This window comes from Pezoporus occidentalis, unplaced genomic scaffold (assembly GCF_034315485.1).
Source record: "Pezoporus occidentalis ecotype Australia unplaced genomic scaffold, CSIRO_AGI_Poc_V1 ctg10, whole genome shotgun sequence".
In the NCBI taxonomy this organism is placed as follows: Eukaryota; Metazoa; Chordata; class Aves; order Psittaciformes; family Psittacidae; genus Pezoporus; species Pezoporus occidentalis.
In genome coordinates, this window is record NW_026912779.1 from 8430905 (window position 1) to 8445839 (window position 14935).

Consider the following 14935-nt stretch of genomic DNA (forward strand, 5'->3'; position numbering starts at 1 on the left):
TCTTCAACTTTTCAGATCTTAGATTCTGAGTTGTTTTAAAAGGAACATTGGTGTTACAAAAAACTTGTTCCCGCTCAGGAAATGGCACTTTTACAAAATCCTGGCATTTCTGAAAACACCTGCTGCTCCCAAAATATATTTCAGCCTTCAAATTGTTTGCACACTGAGTTAACACAGCTAAAACCTGCCAGGTTCTGGAACACACTCATTTCTGTAGTTTATCTTCAACTAAATGAACGGGATGTAAAGCATTTAAAGAAATTATGCTTTTTCCAGTCCTTTCATCTAATTGTCCTGAAAGGAGATTTGTGGCAAATAAGTCTAGGCTTCACATTCCCAAAGTGTATAGTTTAAACCATTTGGATTAGGAGGTTGCCAAGCCTACTGTGGAAGTCCATCAGTCCTTCAAATGGCAGTTCTGGTGAGTGAACCAAAACAAGCATTTTGACTCCAATTAAGGTTGACTAGTAGGTTTTCTGCTTATTTTTTCTCATATTTCCTGCATTAGAATATAGCAATGGCATTGAAGTAGCTATTTATTGCTCTAAAATGTGGTGATATTCAAAACAGACCACAGGCATCTCTGCTACCATGAAGTTGTAGTATTTTTGTATTACCTGAGTCATGTTGATCATGTTTTTGTAAAGGAAAAGGGCAAAGATGAAAACATAAAAGGGGATGTATGTGTTAAGTGCATGGAACAGTGCAGGAATCATGTTTTGAGGGGCTCTGTTTAGAACAAAAACCTACTGTGAGATTACAACTCTCATATTAATGTGAAAGTGGACCTTTTCTGTTATTCACAATAGAAGAGACACTGTTCATATAAAAACATCCTTATGGACTCAGTGTGCAAGTGGCCTTTGAGCAGACTGTATTTTTTAGTGCTCTGTCCTCAGGAAAAAAAAAGGGGAAGCAGAGCAGTCATATTGAAGAATACCAAGATGTTTGCTGTTATGCTGTGGAGATATCCTGTTATTCCAGTCTGTGCCAAGTTTCTCTTTCCACTGTCTGGAAATACTGCAAAGATATGTTCCAATTTTACCCTTGAAAACTTGCATGCATAACTATTAGCTCTTAGGGGGAGAGCTGACATCTCCAGGCAGCACCTTCGCAGTGCTTCATTACTGTGCATATGGAAGTAGATCCTTTCTACACAGCGTATTTCAAGTTGGAGATGCTTCTCTTTATGAAGTGTAAGGGCAGAGCAAAGTGATTAAAGTCATTAAAGTTTATGCAGCAGATAAAACACATATCAGACAGCCTGCACTCAGTCTAGTATGCCTGTCCATACAAGATTGTGCCAGGACTACAAACCCATTTTAAATGGACCCTATTGTATATCACTGGGGATTGGTTTGAACCTGTGGTTATTTTTAGTTCTTAAAGAACAAGTTTGTGTGTGTGTGGGAGAGAATATTCTGCATCTTCACCTCAGTTACCTGTCTTACCAATTACTGTTTAACCTGATTTAATGGTAGGGCTTTCAGATGGAAAGATGAAAAAGGGAACTGAATTTACTACAGGTGAAGAATGAACTCCCCCTTATGCAATCATAGGCAAAGTCTCTCTGCACAGTGCGCTGATTTTAATTCATTAGCACTTAATAAGAACTGAATTTTCATTTGAAGGTCAACTAAATTAAATCATATGCTAATTAATTTTAAAAATAAAGTAGCGATTAATTATTTCCAGGTGTTCACCAAAGTCTGGGCTCCTGTGGGAGTCCCATTTAAAGCAAGTCACTATTCCTCTACACTCTCTGAAATAGAATCAGATGCAGTCAGCTGGAGGGCTTCTGTTGTCAGAAACAGAATTAGATATATGCTTTGGCTAGGGTTAGCCCTAAAGATGCATTCTGTGCAACCCAGAAGCCTGGAATTATCCTGCCTGTAAAACATCATGGATATGACCTTCCCATTTAGCCAGCTGCAGTTCTAACCATAGAAAAATCTTGATGTCCTAAAATGATGGAGAAGGGATAAACTGGAAGATAGAGCATTTCAAACGCAGGGGACATAAAATCGACATAAATTAGACATTGATAAGTGGGTGAAAAAGGTTGACTGAAAGGCCAATATGTTCAAAAAGAGGTGTTTAAAATCAGCTCTTAAGTATATATTAAGACATCTAAATGAATGACCTGATTTTCAGAAGTGCTGAGCGCTCAGCAGCTACCAATGAAATGTTTTCACTTCACCCTCAGGCTATGATTAGACCTGGAAAATTTCAGCCTGAAAAATTTCAATTATAAGTAACTGAAAAAGAACCTTTTTAATGGAAGAGTTTCAACACCCCCAACCATAGCTGTGGCTCAGTGTGCCAGCTACAGTGATAGCATTTTTCTCTCCCTCGGTGAGAAGGATTTATATGGAAGCAAATTGGCTAACATGGACTAAATGGTGTGATTTGGTTCTTTTTTAAACCAGGTACATAACTATCACCTTCCAACCAAGTGCCTGTTCTAACACCCTCCATAATGGTCCCGACGAGCTGGGCATAATGCAGGTTATTTACTTTTCCTTTTAAACTGACCTATCTGTAGCCCGTAAACTACTCAAGAGGTATTTTTCTGCTCTGCCCTTCACCAGTACAGGCAGCTGCAACAGCTAACACTAATCTCCTGAGCTGGTTTATTTAGATACTACTTGTTTTTAAACATTAGCTGACCTGGAGCCATCCAGCTGTGCTCCCGTCTGTCTGATGTGAGTGCCGGCTCCTTCCATCTCCCTGCTTCAACCCTTAGCTTCAGCTGTGCAGCATCTTCTCCTGGGAAGGGTCTGACTAAAGCAGACAAGGGTTTGCTTCAGCTTTTTCCTATCCCAAAGCCCTGCACAACAGGTCCTGCCCCTTATGGCAGCAGCAGGATGCCCACAGATATTGTACCAGCTGTGCCTGAAATTCCTCCTGTGGACAGAAGGTGAGGTTAGAGGAGATGCTCTTCTGTCAGCTCAAAGCACAGGTGGGTGAGAGCATTATTTGATGGACCCCACCTGTGGAGATGAACTGGTCTATTGCCTGAACACTTGCAAAAATATCTCTACAGGTTGTTACACCTAAAAAGGTCTGATCTACCAAGGCATATAAACTCCAATAAATCTAATCTGTCATAAAGGCAGATTAAAATGAAATCTTGGTGGATATAAAAATAACATTTTAAAGCCAAAGCTCAAGAATATCTCCCTAACTTCTCATAAATCACCATTTTATAGGACTTCATTTTAACACATTTTCCTCAGTTTATGAGGCAAAAGAATACCCTAATCATGTGGCAGCCTCCGTGCACACCATTACCTGTAATTTTAGACGCCTGCTTGATTTCTTTCACTCTGGAAATATTCCAGTCATTTTTCACAGTATCATGCTTAAAAAATAAAACACACTGAACCTGTTTCTTTCATAATGACCAGCTTTTTCCCTCTTTAATCTTCTTACAGTTCCCTAAAACATGGTGATTTATCTATGCTGTGTGCAGGACCCAGGTGTGTTGCACATTAGAAACGACTCAGTAAATAAGCCATACAGAGAGAGCTGGGGAAGTGAATTTTAAAAGATCATTAAAATCACTTAACATTCAGATCTTACCATTTCTCCTCTTCCTTAGCATTTGCAAAATTTTGTTTGAGCAGCATTGCTTTATACAGTCAAGAAAAAATATGAATGACATGGAAAAGCATGGGGGTTTATGCAGTATTTAGACAAAATAGTGTCTGATTATTGGCAGGAAGGGTAGGATTGATAGCTTATTGCAAGCTACATGCTTTTCTTGGAGCTGAATTCAGCACACAGTTGATATGTTGGAACCGTGAATATACTTTGGGGTGTTCTGATTTGCTTATAGTCCAAGTATCTTCTTCATGGGTTGTTAAAGATTAGGGCTGATTTCCAGGTGGGTTTAACCATGCAGCACCACAAGACATTTGTTTCAATACAATGGAGGGGTGCAGAGCCAAGCACTCCTGCTACTGTCACTGCGGCCACTAGGTAAAAGCATGTTTGGAGGAACTAAGGGATGCTCAGATTTCACTGAGCACTTCAATGCTTGATGTACAGTAGGTAAAACTGGCCTGTCGTTGGTTCATTTGTGTAATTAAATGTCATGTTTGGTTCATTCGTGTGTGATCAATGATGACATTAGGAAGTGTGCTCCAGCGTAGTATCAGAAACAGGCTATTTTCAGTCCTGCCTGCAGGAATGTTAACCCTTACAATCCCAATCTGCTGTTACCCAAGGTAAATAGTGCCCAGCATTGTGTTACCAAAAAAATAAGCATGCTGTGCTGCAAAATAATATCCTGACTTGCATTCTGCAGTATGACTTAAGTAGCTGTATTAAGAGAAGACTAACACTGCTTCATGCCATTTAAAAAATCAGGGTTAGTTCTGTAGTCAGTTAGATGTTAATGAAGGCCTTTAAGAATGACCAAAGATTCTGTAGAGCCTGGACTTGTTTAGGACTATGGTACTGGCTTCTGCCCAGTTCCATACAGTTCTAAAGGGCTAAGTGAGCACAGAGAACCAGCTGAGCCTGAGGAATACAACTTCCCTGGTGAAAACTTGCTTGCAGAAAGTAGCATATCATCAGCATTTGTGAGATTCCCAGAGCTCCTTGGCAACTGAAATGGAGGTGACACTCTCGCTTTGTGTCCAATTTGGGAACTGCTTTAATTGACTGATGCATTTGGTCTTACACTTTTGCTTGTCTCAGATTTTCTTCATAAATCTGGGTTTATTCCTTTTCTTCAATTTATTTGTGTTAATCCTAAAAGTAAATCTGTCTTTGGACCTTTTGGCTTGAATATTTGATCTAATATTTGCATTTGAAAAGAAGAAATCTTTGACATGGTCTTGACCCTAAAGATTTTGAAATTCAGAATCTGCTTAGTAATGCACAGTCTGATTTCTGCTGCTGGAATAAGAGCAGTGGACTCTTACAGAGAGTAACTTCTGTCGATGTTCTGCTCCTTTCAGAAACAAGCTTTACAAAATATAACTTGTGCAAAATTATCATTGTATATTGTCCGGGATAACTTGGAATTCTGTTCAGTGAAATTGTTTTCTTGAGCCCTGGAACAATTCGAAAACTCTTTAATAATATAAGTGAATGTTTAACACAAAATTGCAATCCCATAAGAATAAACTTTGCAGAGCCAGCTATGGGAACGTGTGAAGATGTGCCAAATAGCATAGGTGGACCCTAGCTGTGGTGCCTAACAGTGATGCTCAGCACAGCTGTGGAGTCAGGCTGCCAGCTGTGCCCAGGGGTGGGAATAACAGTTCCCCACACGATGTGATGACTGTAGTTTGCCATAAGCTATGCGATGCTCCATGACAAACAGCAGCATGACAGGGCCCATATATCAGCCAAGCACAATGCTCCTTAAACTCCATTTGTTATTATTGACCAAAAGTGTGTAATTGTTCCTCTGATGCGGAGGATTGATTTTTGCATGAAATTGGAGTCATTCCTCATTCTGGAAGAAAACGTGACACCTGGGAACTGAGATTAAAGGCACAGGTCCAGGAGTATGAAGTACTGTTCAATAAGTGTACAGTAGATAGCTCTAAGGGTCTGATGGGACAGAGCACGTGCATCTCTTCCACCCACAGGAGGTAATACCACACTGTGTCATCACTTTCAGCTATTTGAAGGGCTATGTACAGTACTTAAGGTCTGCACAGTACTTAAGGCAGAGGACTTCTGATTCCAGCTTTGTCTGTACAGCTCCTTTTAAGAACATGCAACTCAATCATACAGGAAAAGATTATATTACTTGAGAGTATGGGGCTACAGGTGGTACAAAACTTGGGTTGTTTGATGTCCTGAAAGCTTTGTCAAAAACTTCAGCAAAGCCAGAATTTCACTCAGTGGTTTAAAGCTTGCTTGAAAAATTCCCTATGGATTTTTAGTGCCATTCCCATTTATACCAAGAGGTCCTTCAACTCACTTTCTGATTAAACTTGGAATTTGATGAAATTCTGATTTATTTTTGCTCTGATTTGGGCAGATAGGGTAATCCCTTGTAACTCATAGCACAATGTGGCATCCTAGTGTGAAAGGCCAGCACAGTGGTCCAGCTGATAGCAGTGAGTAACATTTTATGTCCACAGTAGGGCGAAAGAAAGTGCAGCAAGGGCAAATTTTAGCAAATTGTGTATCAGTGAGTTATTCTGCTTTCAAACTTGGATTTATAACTTATTGTCACGCCACAAAAGAGGTAAGAAGCTGTGCAGGTAATTAAATATTTGCCTTGGGGGATTATTTGCAGTTAATTAAAGCCACACACTTTCAGTGCATACCTCTTCCACAGATTATTAAATTTGGATCAGATGTTAACAACCCAGCTTTCTCACTTACCCATCAGAGATTATTCTTGGCAAGTTTCAGGAACCGGGTTTTATAGAGGCATCCTTTGGAATATTGTAAGATTTGCTCTGCTGTATTGTAGAAAGGAACCTTCCAGAAGTAGAGCTGTCATAGCATAATTTATTACCATGCACTGTAGATCTTTTGGCACTGTTGCTCAGGTTTTCCATCCAGCAGCATTTCAGAAAGTGTTTCACTCTGGAATGAGAATTCTGATTATCTGTTACTGTTGTTATGACCTCAAGTGTACTTACCCCTGTAGTTTGCAGATATGTCCAGTTAGATCAGAGGTGTTTCTTAATGAGGCTCGGAGAGCTCTTTATCCATGGAAGCTGTGTGTTACACAGATGAGCAGAGCTGAAACGGGTGGCTGTGTTGCTGTGATTTCCTGGCTGCGATGGAATGATGCAGTTCTCCATCCCCAAGCAGAAGCTAAGGAGTGGCTGTTGTGAGAAAATGTTTGACACACAAAATAATGCCCTGTGTTTATGAAGACTGCAGAGAGCATAGTGATCAGACTTACGTGCCACTGGTTCAAAATATGGCTTTGGGCAGTTCATTACGGTGGTCTGCTCCCGAAAGAACAGCAGTCTTGGCCACAGTAATGACCTTGGGAGTTCTGTCATCAAGTGAAATGAGGCTAGGATTTGCACTAGGAGTTACAGGATTTAATACTTGTCAAGCTTGTGGAAATCCAACCATGAAAAGTGTTGTTCTAAATAAGTAAGATATCACTTTATTTATCAAGTTGATGGTTCGTGCTGTTTCTCATAGCGTTGTGCCACTCCATTCGTTAGAAATAGAATTCTACATAGCGCTGCCGATTATTCTTACACATCCTTTTTTGCCAGCTCCTTGTTTAAGATTTGTACTGCAGGCAAAAAACTGCACAGTAAGTGTACAGGCTCTGAAATCAATTTGAATAATTGAAACCCACGAGTATATTTTTGTAGTATGTAAGACTGTGGTTAAACAGGTAGAAAATCTGTCAGTGTCTCTAGCATGTGAAGCGAACACCTAAGGGCTACCCATGTCTGAAGTAACTACCTGACTTTTCCAGCATGAAAACTGCTGCAGCATTTGTTTGTTTGTTTGCTGTTTCCTCAGACTCCCTCAAAGACTCCGAAGGCGCGCAGGAGAATGACCCAGCGTATCCCATGGGGTGCGATCAAGATCAAGCCAAAGGTAAAGTTTTGTATCAAAATTCTTAAAGATAGAGATAATGAACCAGTTGGGAGCCGTAGTTCTTCCAGTTTCAGCATCCGGGGGGGTTCAGCCTGACCTCTACCACATTAAGAAAATGCTAGTTGGTTGCTAGAGGTTGTGTGCCAACTAGTTGTGGTGCAGTAATCTCATGTTACTGGAAAAGATGCTCCTCTCCAAATATGTGGGTTTAACCATATTGATCGCAGGTTCATAGCATTGTTATTATTATCCTTCCTTTTGTTGTTCTAAAAGCCTGTGGGGTGATTCTGTTCCTTTTAAAGTGACTGCCAAGTGCAAGTGCTTTGCAACAGCTCCTATGAGAAACACAGTGTCAAGGCTGACGGAAGAAGAAAAAAAAGTGATGCAAGGGTCAGTTTTGACCAGGCATTTCATACTTAATGCTTGGAGTTTGTTAAGTGACATTTTCACTTATAAACTAAGTTCAACGTTGTTGGTTAAATAGAAGAAAAGTGGTATTTGGCTGGGAAGTACCATGCTATATATTAGGTTTGGGTCCTGTTTTAAGGAACTTGCTGTTGCCTGCATGCAGCCATCATGCTGATGTCATTTTCAATTTGTCGTGTTAACAGGACAACAGGATGATTTAGCAGAGGAGGAGATGAAAACTGGGGCAGATTCCCAAACCTCCTGCATGGAAATAGAAGGTATTGCGTATGCCTTGAAACCAAAGAGCAAGATTAACAGGCAGAAACAGTAGCTATTGCTTGCGATTTATCAGTAGTGTTTAAGTTATCTTTCTTTCTCCATACCTACTAAGTTAAATCTGTGGAGCCAGATCTTCTTATGGTAACTCTAAATTCCACCCTGAGCAGGGGAGTATCTATGGCTTCTCAGTGATAAAAGCTGACGTTTTAGTGACTGTGACTGCTAGGGAAAGAAGTTAACATTGCATTTCATATTCCTGATGACAAGCACTTCAGCCTTTTATGTTCAGAGCACTGACTGCTCTGTCCCCAGTCCAACAAAACACTTAAGTACATGTGTGTCTGAGCTTGCAACAAGTCCTGATAAAGGTCTGTGCTTGAAGTAGGGATACGGGCATTTTGTGCTAAGTCCCAGAAAGCTCAGTATCCTGGAGGATGAAGGCCTTGCTTTCAACTACAGCCCCTGGGATTTCCTGAGACAGCTGTTGCATCTGTACTCTTGGGGAAAAGGATCCTTTTCCTCTGTCAGTGCTTTACTGGTAAGCTCTATGTTAATCCTTTATGTCCTTACGGTTCATCTTCTTTTACCCAACTTATTCAGAGCCATTGTTGAACCAAGAAGAAACAACAGAAGTCGAAATGCCTTTGATTCGTGGTGCAGAGGAAAAAGAAGAAGGAGGAAAAGAAGAAGGAGGAGGTGAGGGTACTTATAAAATAGATGGAGACAGAGAATGGCATCTGGGCTCATGTTTTCCTTTTCTATTGTGAGAAACACGGAAAGAGACATAAAAGCATGGGGTTGTGGGGTTTTTTTCTTGAGAAAAATCCTTTTTTGCCTATCCTTGAGTGTTGTTTTGATATATTGGGCTTGGATTTACATAGAAAAATAAGTATAAAAAATACCCACTCCGATTCTAAAGTGGCTTCAAAATAAATACTCTCCTCATTGTTGGCTTTCTGCATTAAAGTGCATTAAGCTGATTAAACAACCAATTTATGTCCATTTAAGTACCCTCTTGATCATGTACACAAGGAGCTTCGAGAGTATTTACAATAAATGAGTATGATAATTATTTGCAAGGTCATTAATAGAAATTTAACTGGTAATTAACTAAGACTAGTAATTTTAATAAAGAAACCAGTTTTTGAACAGGAACACAGAGTCTTGCTGAAGCAGTAATATTTTTCTGGAAGTTAAGTATTTAAATCCTTAATGCTTCTGCAAAGAAATCTAGAAGTTTCATTTCAAGTGAACCCTATGTTCAGGTCACCAGTTGAAACAGACACCTAGTTACATAAAGAATAACATATTATGTAAGTAATTCTCTATTTGTGAAGTAACTGCAAGTTAATAATTAAATGGTCATTTGTAGAGCACAGGGATGCATTTTGCAGTTCCAAATTAAAACACACACCTGATTTTTATTGAAAATTCAGGTCAGTACTAACTGTGTCATCCTAATTATGAACTCCTTTTCCAGCCACATTGACACTAACTTAATTGCAAATCTGTGTTAGCAATATTGACACTTTTCTTCACTGCAAACCCAGGTTAATAGAGCCTCTTTGTTCAGATACAGGTAAACAACATTTCCTCTCCTTTTCTTTGTTAGTTGCCTATCAAAGTTGAGACTAATCACCTCTTTTTATAATCAGTCGTGTTAATGGTATCGGTTTTGTGTGTTACTACTGCTGGTGAAAATAGAATTGATGCAACCCTTACTTCAAATCCAGGTAAATGATACTGTGCTACCTCGGTTGTGGATCCAGGTTACGTAAACTCACTCTGATTGCAGATACCAACGTTGTTGTGTTAATTTCCTCCTAATAGAAATTATTTACATTTTATTTTATGCCTCGTCAAAAGCAAGTTGGACAAAATGTACTTTCATTATTTGTACATTTCCTTCTCTTTGATACTTTAGTGTCCCCTGCAGCTAGTGACTGTCAGTTCTCAGTGGAGAGATTATATTTCACCATCTGCTCTACCTACTATTAAAATATGCAACATTAAGGAAAAGAAGGTAATGTCAGAAAAGGGTTGGTTTTGGCACTTTTCCTGCCCCTGATTTGAAAGGTTCAAGTACTAACTGAAAGGTTCTTCCCAAACATTTTGGAACGTGTTCCTACTGCTCCTATGCAGGATTCATCTGATCCAAAGCTTGTTGAAGTTCACAGAAGAACTCTCATTGATTTAAGTGAGCTCTCAGTCAGTTCCATGATAAAAGATGATGTGTTGAATCTACATGCAGGTTACTTAGGTAACTGCATAGATACTCTTGTTTAGCTTCTTCCAAACACGCTGTCTTTGTGGCAGGGGAAAGAAATGGGTGCTTTTTCAGGGTTTTGAGAAAGGAAGGAAATTAAGGCCTTGCCTTGCTTTGTTCCATTCTTACAGGTATAAGAATACGTAGAGCACACTCAGCACCCATCTTGCTAGATGTTTCTAATTCTGGTGGGCACACAGAACTCTGCCACATGAGTCTGTGTGTGCCACAAAGCAAGGTGCATCTTGACAAAGGGAAGTAAAAAAAGGATATCAGCTGCAGTTCAGGCTGATAAAACAAGATATATTCCTCAAGGAGAGACTCCTATTAATGGAAAGAGATTACCAGGCATAAGCTAGAGATATGTAACTTTATTTTATGTAACCCAAGTGCTACCTCATAAACTAATTCAGTTAAATAGTTTTCCAGCAGAGTCCACCGTATATTTGACATATGATAAAACGGCATATTTTTGTCTGAGAACACATGGGAAAAAAGCTAACATGGGACTGCTAGTCCCATTAAATAGAAATACATGGATCTTAAGTAATTTTAACCTGTACTAGATCTATATGCATAGCCAAACATAACAGCTACTAAACTGCAGACTGCCTGGTCTTTCTGTTCTGCCTTTTTTGTGTTAGCAAGCTCAGCCTGGAGCAAAGGGTAGCACATTGCTGCTTCTGTCCTCTCTTTCTCTTGCCTTGAACCATCAGGGAGTCATCTGTGACCTGTGCTGTCCCCAGCACTGGAGCTGTGGAAGCTACTAAATGACCAAAAAAGATCAAAGTCCCTTTTCCAACCTAAAGCTAGATTTCTGCTCAGTTACTGATAGTGGCTTTGAAATGTGTTAGGAATTTTTTCAGTGATCTCATTTTCCATGTTAAAAAATGACCGTTTCTTGCTGGTTTCGAGATGTGTCTCAGATTTTGCAAACTTCTGAGAAACCACAGGTAAACTTCTGATCTAACTGTGCAAGTTTTACTGCCAGCTCATCTACGTGCTCGGGGGGATTTTAGAGGGTCCTTTCTGTATAGCTCATTTGGCTTCACAGCTCTAGGGTCACTCCATAGTGCATTATTACTAAGGAGTCATGGATCCTAGTGCTTTCGAGGTTCTGGGACACTGGGAGCTCAGGGGAATGAAGACTCAAAGACTTGGCAGTCTCACTACTGTTTCCCATTGCCAGCATCAAGAAACAAACCAGATTACCCTGAAGAATTTAACAATGTAAGGCACTGTGTGTGTTTCATAAAAACCTGCCTTTGCTTTCTCTAAAATCAGTAATAAAATACAACATGTGCCAATTTATTCCCTTTTTTTCCCTACTGTAACTTAAGGTTATGTATTACTAGGGAGCAATTGAAGAAAAAAGACAAACCAAGATGCCTTTTTCGTTTTTTCCATCTGCCATAATGCACTCTTTCTGGTTCACAAAAGAATAATGAAAATCTGTGTTTCTTATAAGATTAGGGAATATTCTCAAATCCCTTTATTAAAAAGCAGAGTAAATAGTCATCACTGACCTATTTGTTGACTAGGTAAGTATACATGGGTTTAATAGACCATTCGGCACCCCCTTTATATGTATGCTTGGAAGTAGTCCTGTCATGTTGTAATGACCATACATTCAGCATTTAATTGTAGTTTTAATCATCCCAGTTTTTCCACAACACAATTTGCAGCATATGGAAATACAGCTCATGTTTGTTTGTGTGAATATGTATCCAGTCCCTCCTCTGAGCCTGCTCTGCCCTCTGTCTTCGTATTTCCTGCTTCCTTCCATCTCCCTTCATCAAGACATCAGCTACGGTGATTTACCTCACTGAGCATCTCTGGAAGCTTCTTACCTCTTTGAAGGATAGTATTTCTGCCAGAGCACTGCAGAAATAGCCAGTAATTCTGTTGGATCTCTTTTGTATTCAGGGTAAAATATTTTGTCTTGTGCTGTTTGGACCATGACTCAGGCTTGACCTGTCATGTTTCTTCCCCATGAAACAAATCTAGAGTGTTTGGATAGCATCCTCCCTGGGCAAAGAACACATTTTTTTTCCATTGGACAAGTTTAGAAATGCAGAAGCAGTCTGTTCCTGAAGCCCAATCAAGGAGCACAATGCTATAGTTAATGCCTATAAAAAGGATATTGAAATCTCCTGGGTTTTCACTTAAGAGCAGGATGCAGCCCTTACAATTAGTATTACTGTGCAGTTGCATCTTACCCTGTTTGAATGACTTTTTGAGGGAACTGTATCTTTTTCTCTCTATGAACCATACAATGTTAAGGCAGGCTTGGGAACAGGCTGGGGGAGGTGACACAGTTTAAATCATTTGCAGTATACATGATTTACTTTGCTGGTCTTCTGGTCAGTGCCTCTTTACTGTAAATTTGAATTCCACATAATTTCTGTTCAAGCTCAGCCAGGTTTTGTTCATCTTTGTTATATAAATAGCTGTAACTAGTAGCCATCATTTCATCCATTCTTCACTTCAACAGCTGGATTTTCAAGTCATTTACCCACCTGTACTTTAGCGAGAGAGAGAATTTTATGGCATAATCTTGGAGGGAATTAAATATTCCAAAACGTGCAGGAAAAGAGCTCTCAATTTTTTATAGTTTCAGTCTCAGGCATTTATAGGATTTTACATGCATTGGTACAGTCATAAATAATGTCGAAATAATGTCTTGGTTTGAAGTGACACTGTGGCTGTAGAGAAACGAAGTACTTCTCGAGAAAGATCTTTTCGGACAAATCTGACATCTTTATTCTTGAGTCATGGTAATTGTAACTACCTATTATTTCTTAATCAAACTTCTTTCAGCTTCAAGTGGAGATGGATGAGACATCTTGGGGGAAAAAAAAAGATATATAAAAGCTGTTCCTTGCATGTCTTTAAAAGGATATTTTCTGTATTGGAAAGACAAGAATACAGAGATATTTTGGAGTGTTGTGGCTTCTGAAGATCTAGTATGAAGGCTTCAACTTCTTCTATTCAATTGCCCAAGGAAAAAAGGATTAAATATCCCAAATTAGATACAGTTTGTTTTGTCTTTGATAACAACCGATACTGAATAGATCAGATGCTATTTTGGGGGGCTGTTACAGGGTAGTCTGGCCATAAATATGAAAAATGTCTTTAAAATCTGCTTCTGACGGGTATTGATATTTAGCAAAGAAAAAAGCGCACCTTTGGACCTTGTGCAGAAATGCTGGAAGTGATTTAGAGCCGCAAAATTGCAAATGGGTATTTCAACTTGTGTGTCTAAAGCTATAATCTGTGCAGAGAGGTGGACTGTTGCAAAGCAATTAGCTGGAAGTAGCTGCAGGTACGCAGTTATCACTGGAAAGCCAAACAAGTGCGTTTACCCAGGGGATAACTTCAGGTTTTAAGCAGCCTCGCTTTACATGCCTTTATTTTCTTGAGAACTTCACAAAACTTATCAACTTTGCAGTTGTAATATCAACCAGATGAGGAGCTTTTGCAACCGGATTCTGCTTGTCAGCCTGCTGCGGTTAAGCTGTGGTGGCCCAAGGGCTGTTTGGTCTGTATTTCTTAGTGCGAAGGACTTTGGTCTTCTGAAGGCACTATAGCTGTGCCAGAAAAGTACATCCAGGTAATTCCTATGCCATGTGGAAGTAGCAAAGGGCATAATTGTAGGCAGGGAAAAGAAACTGTGGAACGTAAAGATTACTTTTGGAAGAGGAGGTGGCTTTTTCTTCTAAGTTTGCAAAGGGTATGTTGAATTTCATGAATGTATTTAAAAGGTCCTGCATGGGTAAGGAACTGTGGTAGCTCTGTTAAAAGCTGAAGCCAAGTGAGGCTGACCTGCCTGTGAGTGGCTCCGTGTGGGCATGTTCTGTGCTCCACTCGGATGGTGCAGCTTGAAGAAGAGGAGTGGGCTTTTCTGTCCCAGTGTCTGTGGTTATAGTAGCGGTGGCTTTGTCAGTGCTGAACTAGGAGGTCTCCAGGCTCTTACATCAGCAAAGGGTAGATGCTATCAGCAATTGCTTCACTGATGGCAAAGGATCAGCAGGACCATGAAGGTGATGGGGTCACTCATTTTCTAAGCACAGGTCGGTGCAGAAGTCATACCCCATCTGGCAGCACATTCTGCCCAACATAATGTTCCTCCCTGGCTCTGAGAGAAGTGACAAATGGGATGCAGAGGCCCTGCAGGTCTTCCCTAGGGTTGCTGCCTGGGCGATGCTGTGCAGCACTATGCGTTGGCAGGATGGGGTGGTTATTATACTGTCAGTGGACAGCCCCAGGTACTGATTTCAGCCTCCTGTGACAGGGAAAAAGTCTCATTTCTCCCTGCCACAGGAGGAATCCATTTCTTTTCATTATTTTCCATATATCAGATTCTGGCCTGAATATATGTAAAGAATAGGTAGGGCAAGATCAATTTTAAGTTTTAATTATTTTTCATCT

At 40.0% G+C, this 14935-nt stretch overlaps 1 protein-coding gene across 6 annotated transcripts in view; it reads left to right on the forward strand.

Annotated features, from left to right (window-relative positions):
* MACROD2 (mono-ADP ribosylhydrolase 2) overlaps nucleotides 1-14935 on the forward strand; it is an 895555-nt gene that overhangs the window by 846457 nt on the left and 34163 nt on the right. For 4 of the 6 annotated variants that reach the window (XM_062610811.1, XM_062610792.1, XM_062610793.1 and 1 more), the window contains 3 exons: nucleotides 7474-7551; nucleotides 8163-8237; nucleotides 8830-8934. In XM_062610811.1, coding sequence (XP_062466795.1) covers nucleotides 7474-7551; nucleotides 8163-8237; nucleotides 8830-8934 — 258 coding nt within the window. Of the gene's footprint in view, nucleotides 1-7473; nucleotides 7552-8162; nucleotides 8238-8829; nucleotides 8941-14935 lie in introns of all 6 variants that reach the window. The other 2 variants (XM_062610797.1, XM_062610804.1) reach the window with 2 other exon arrangements.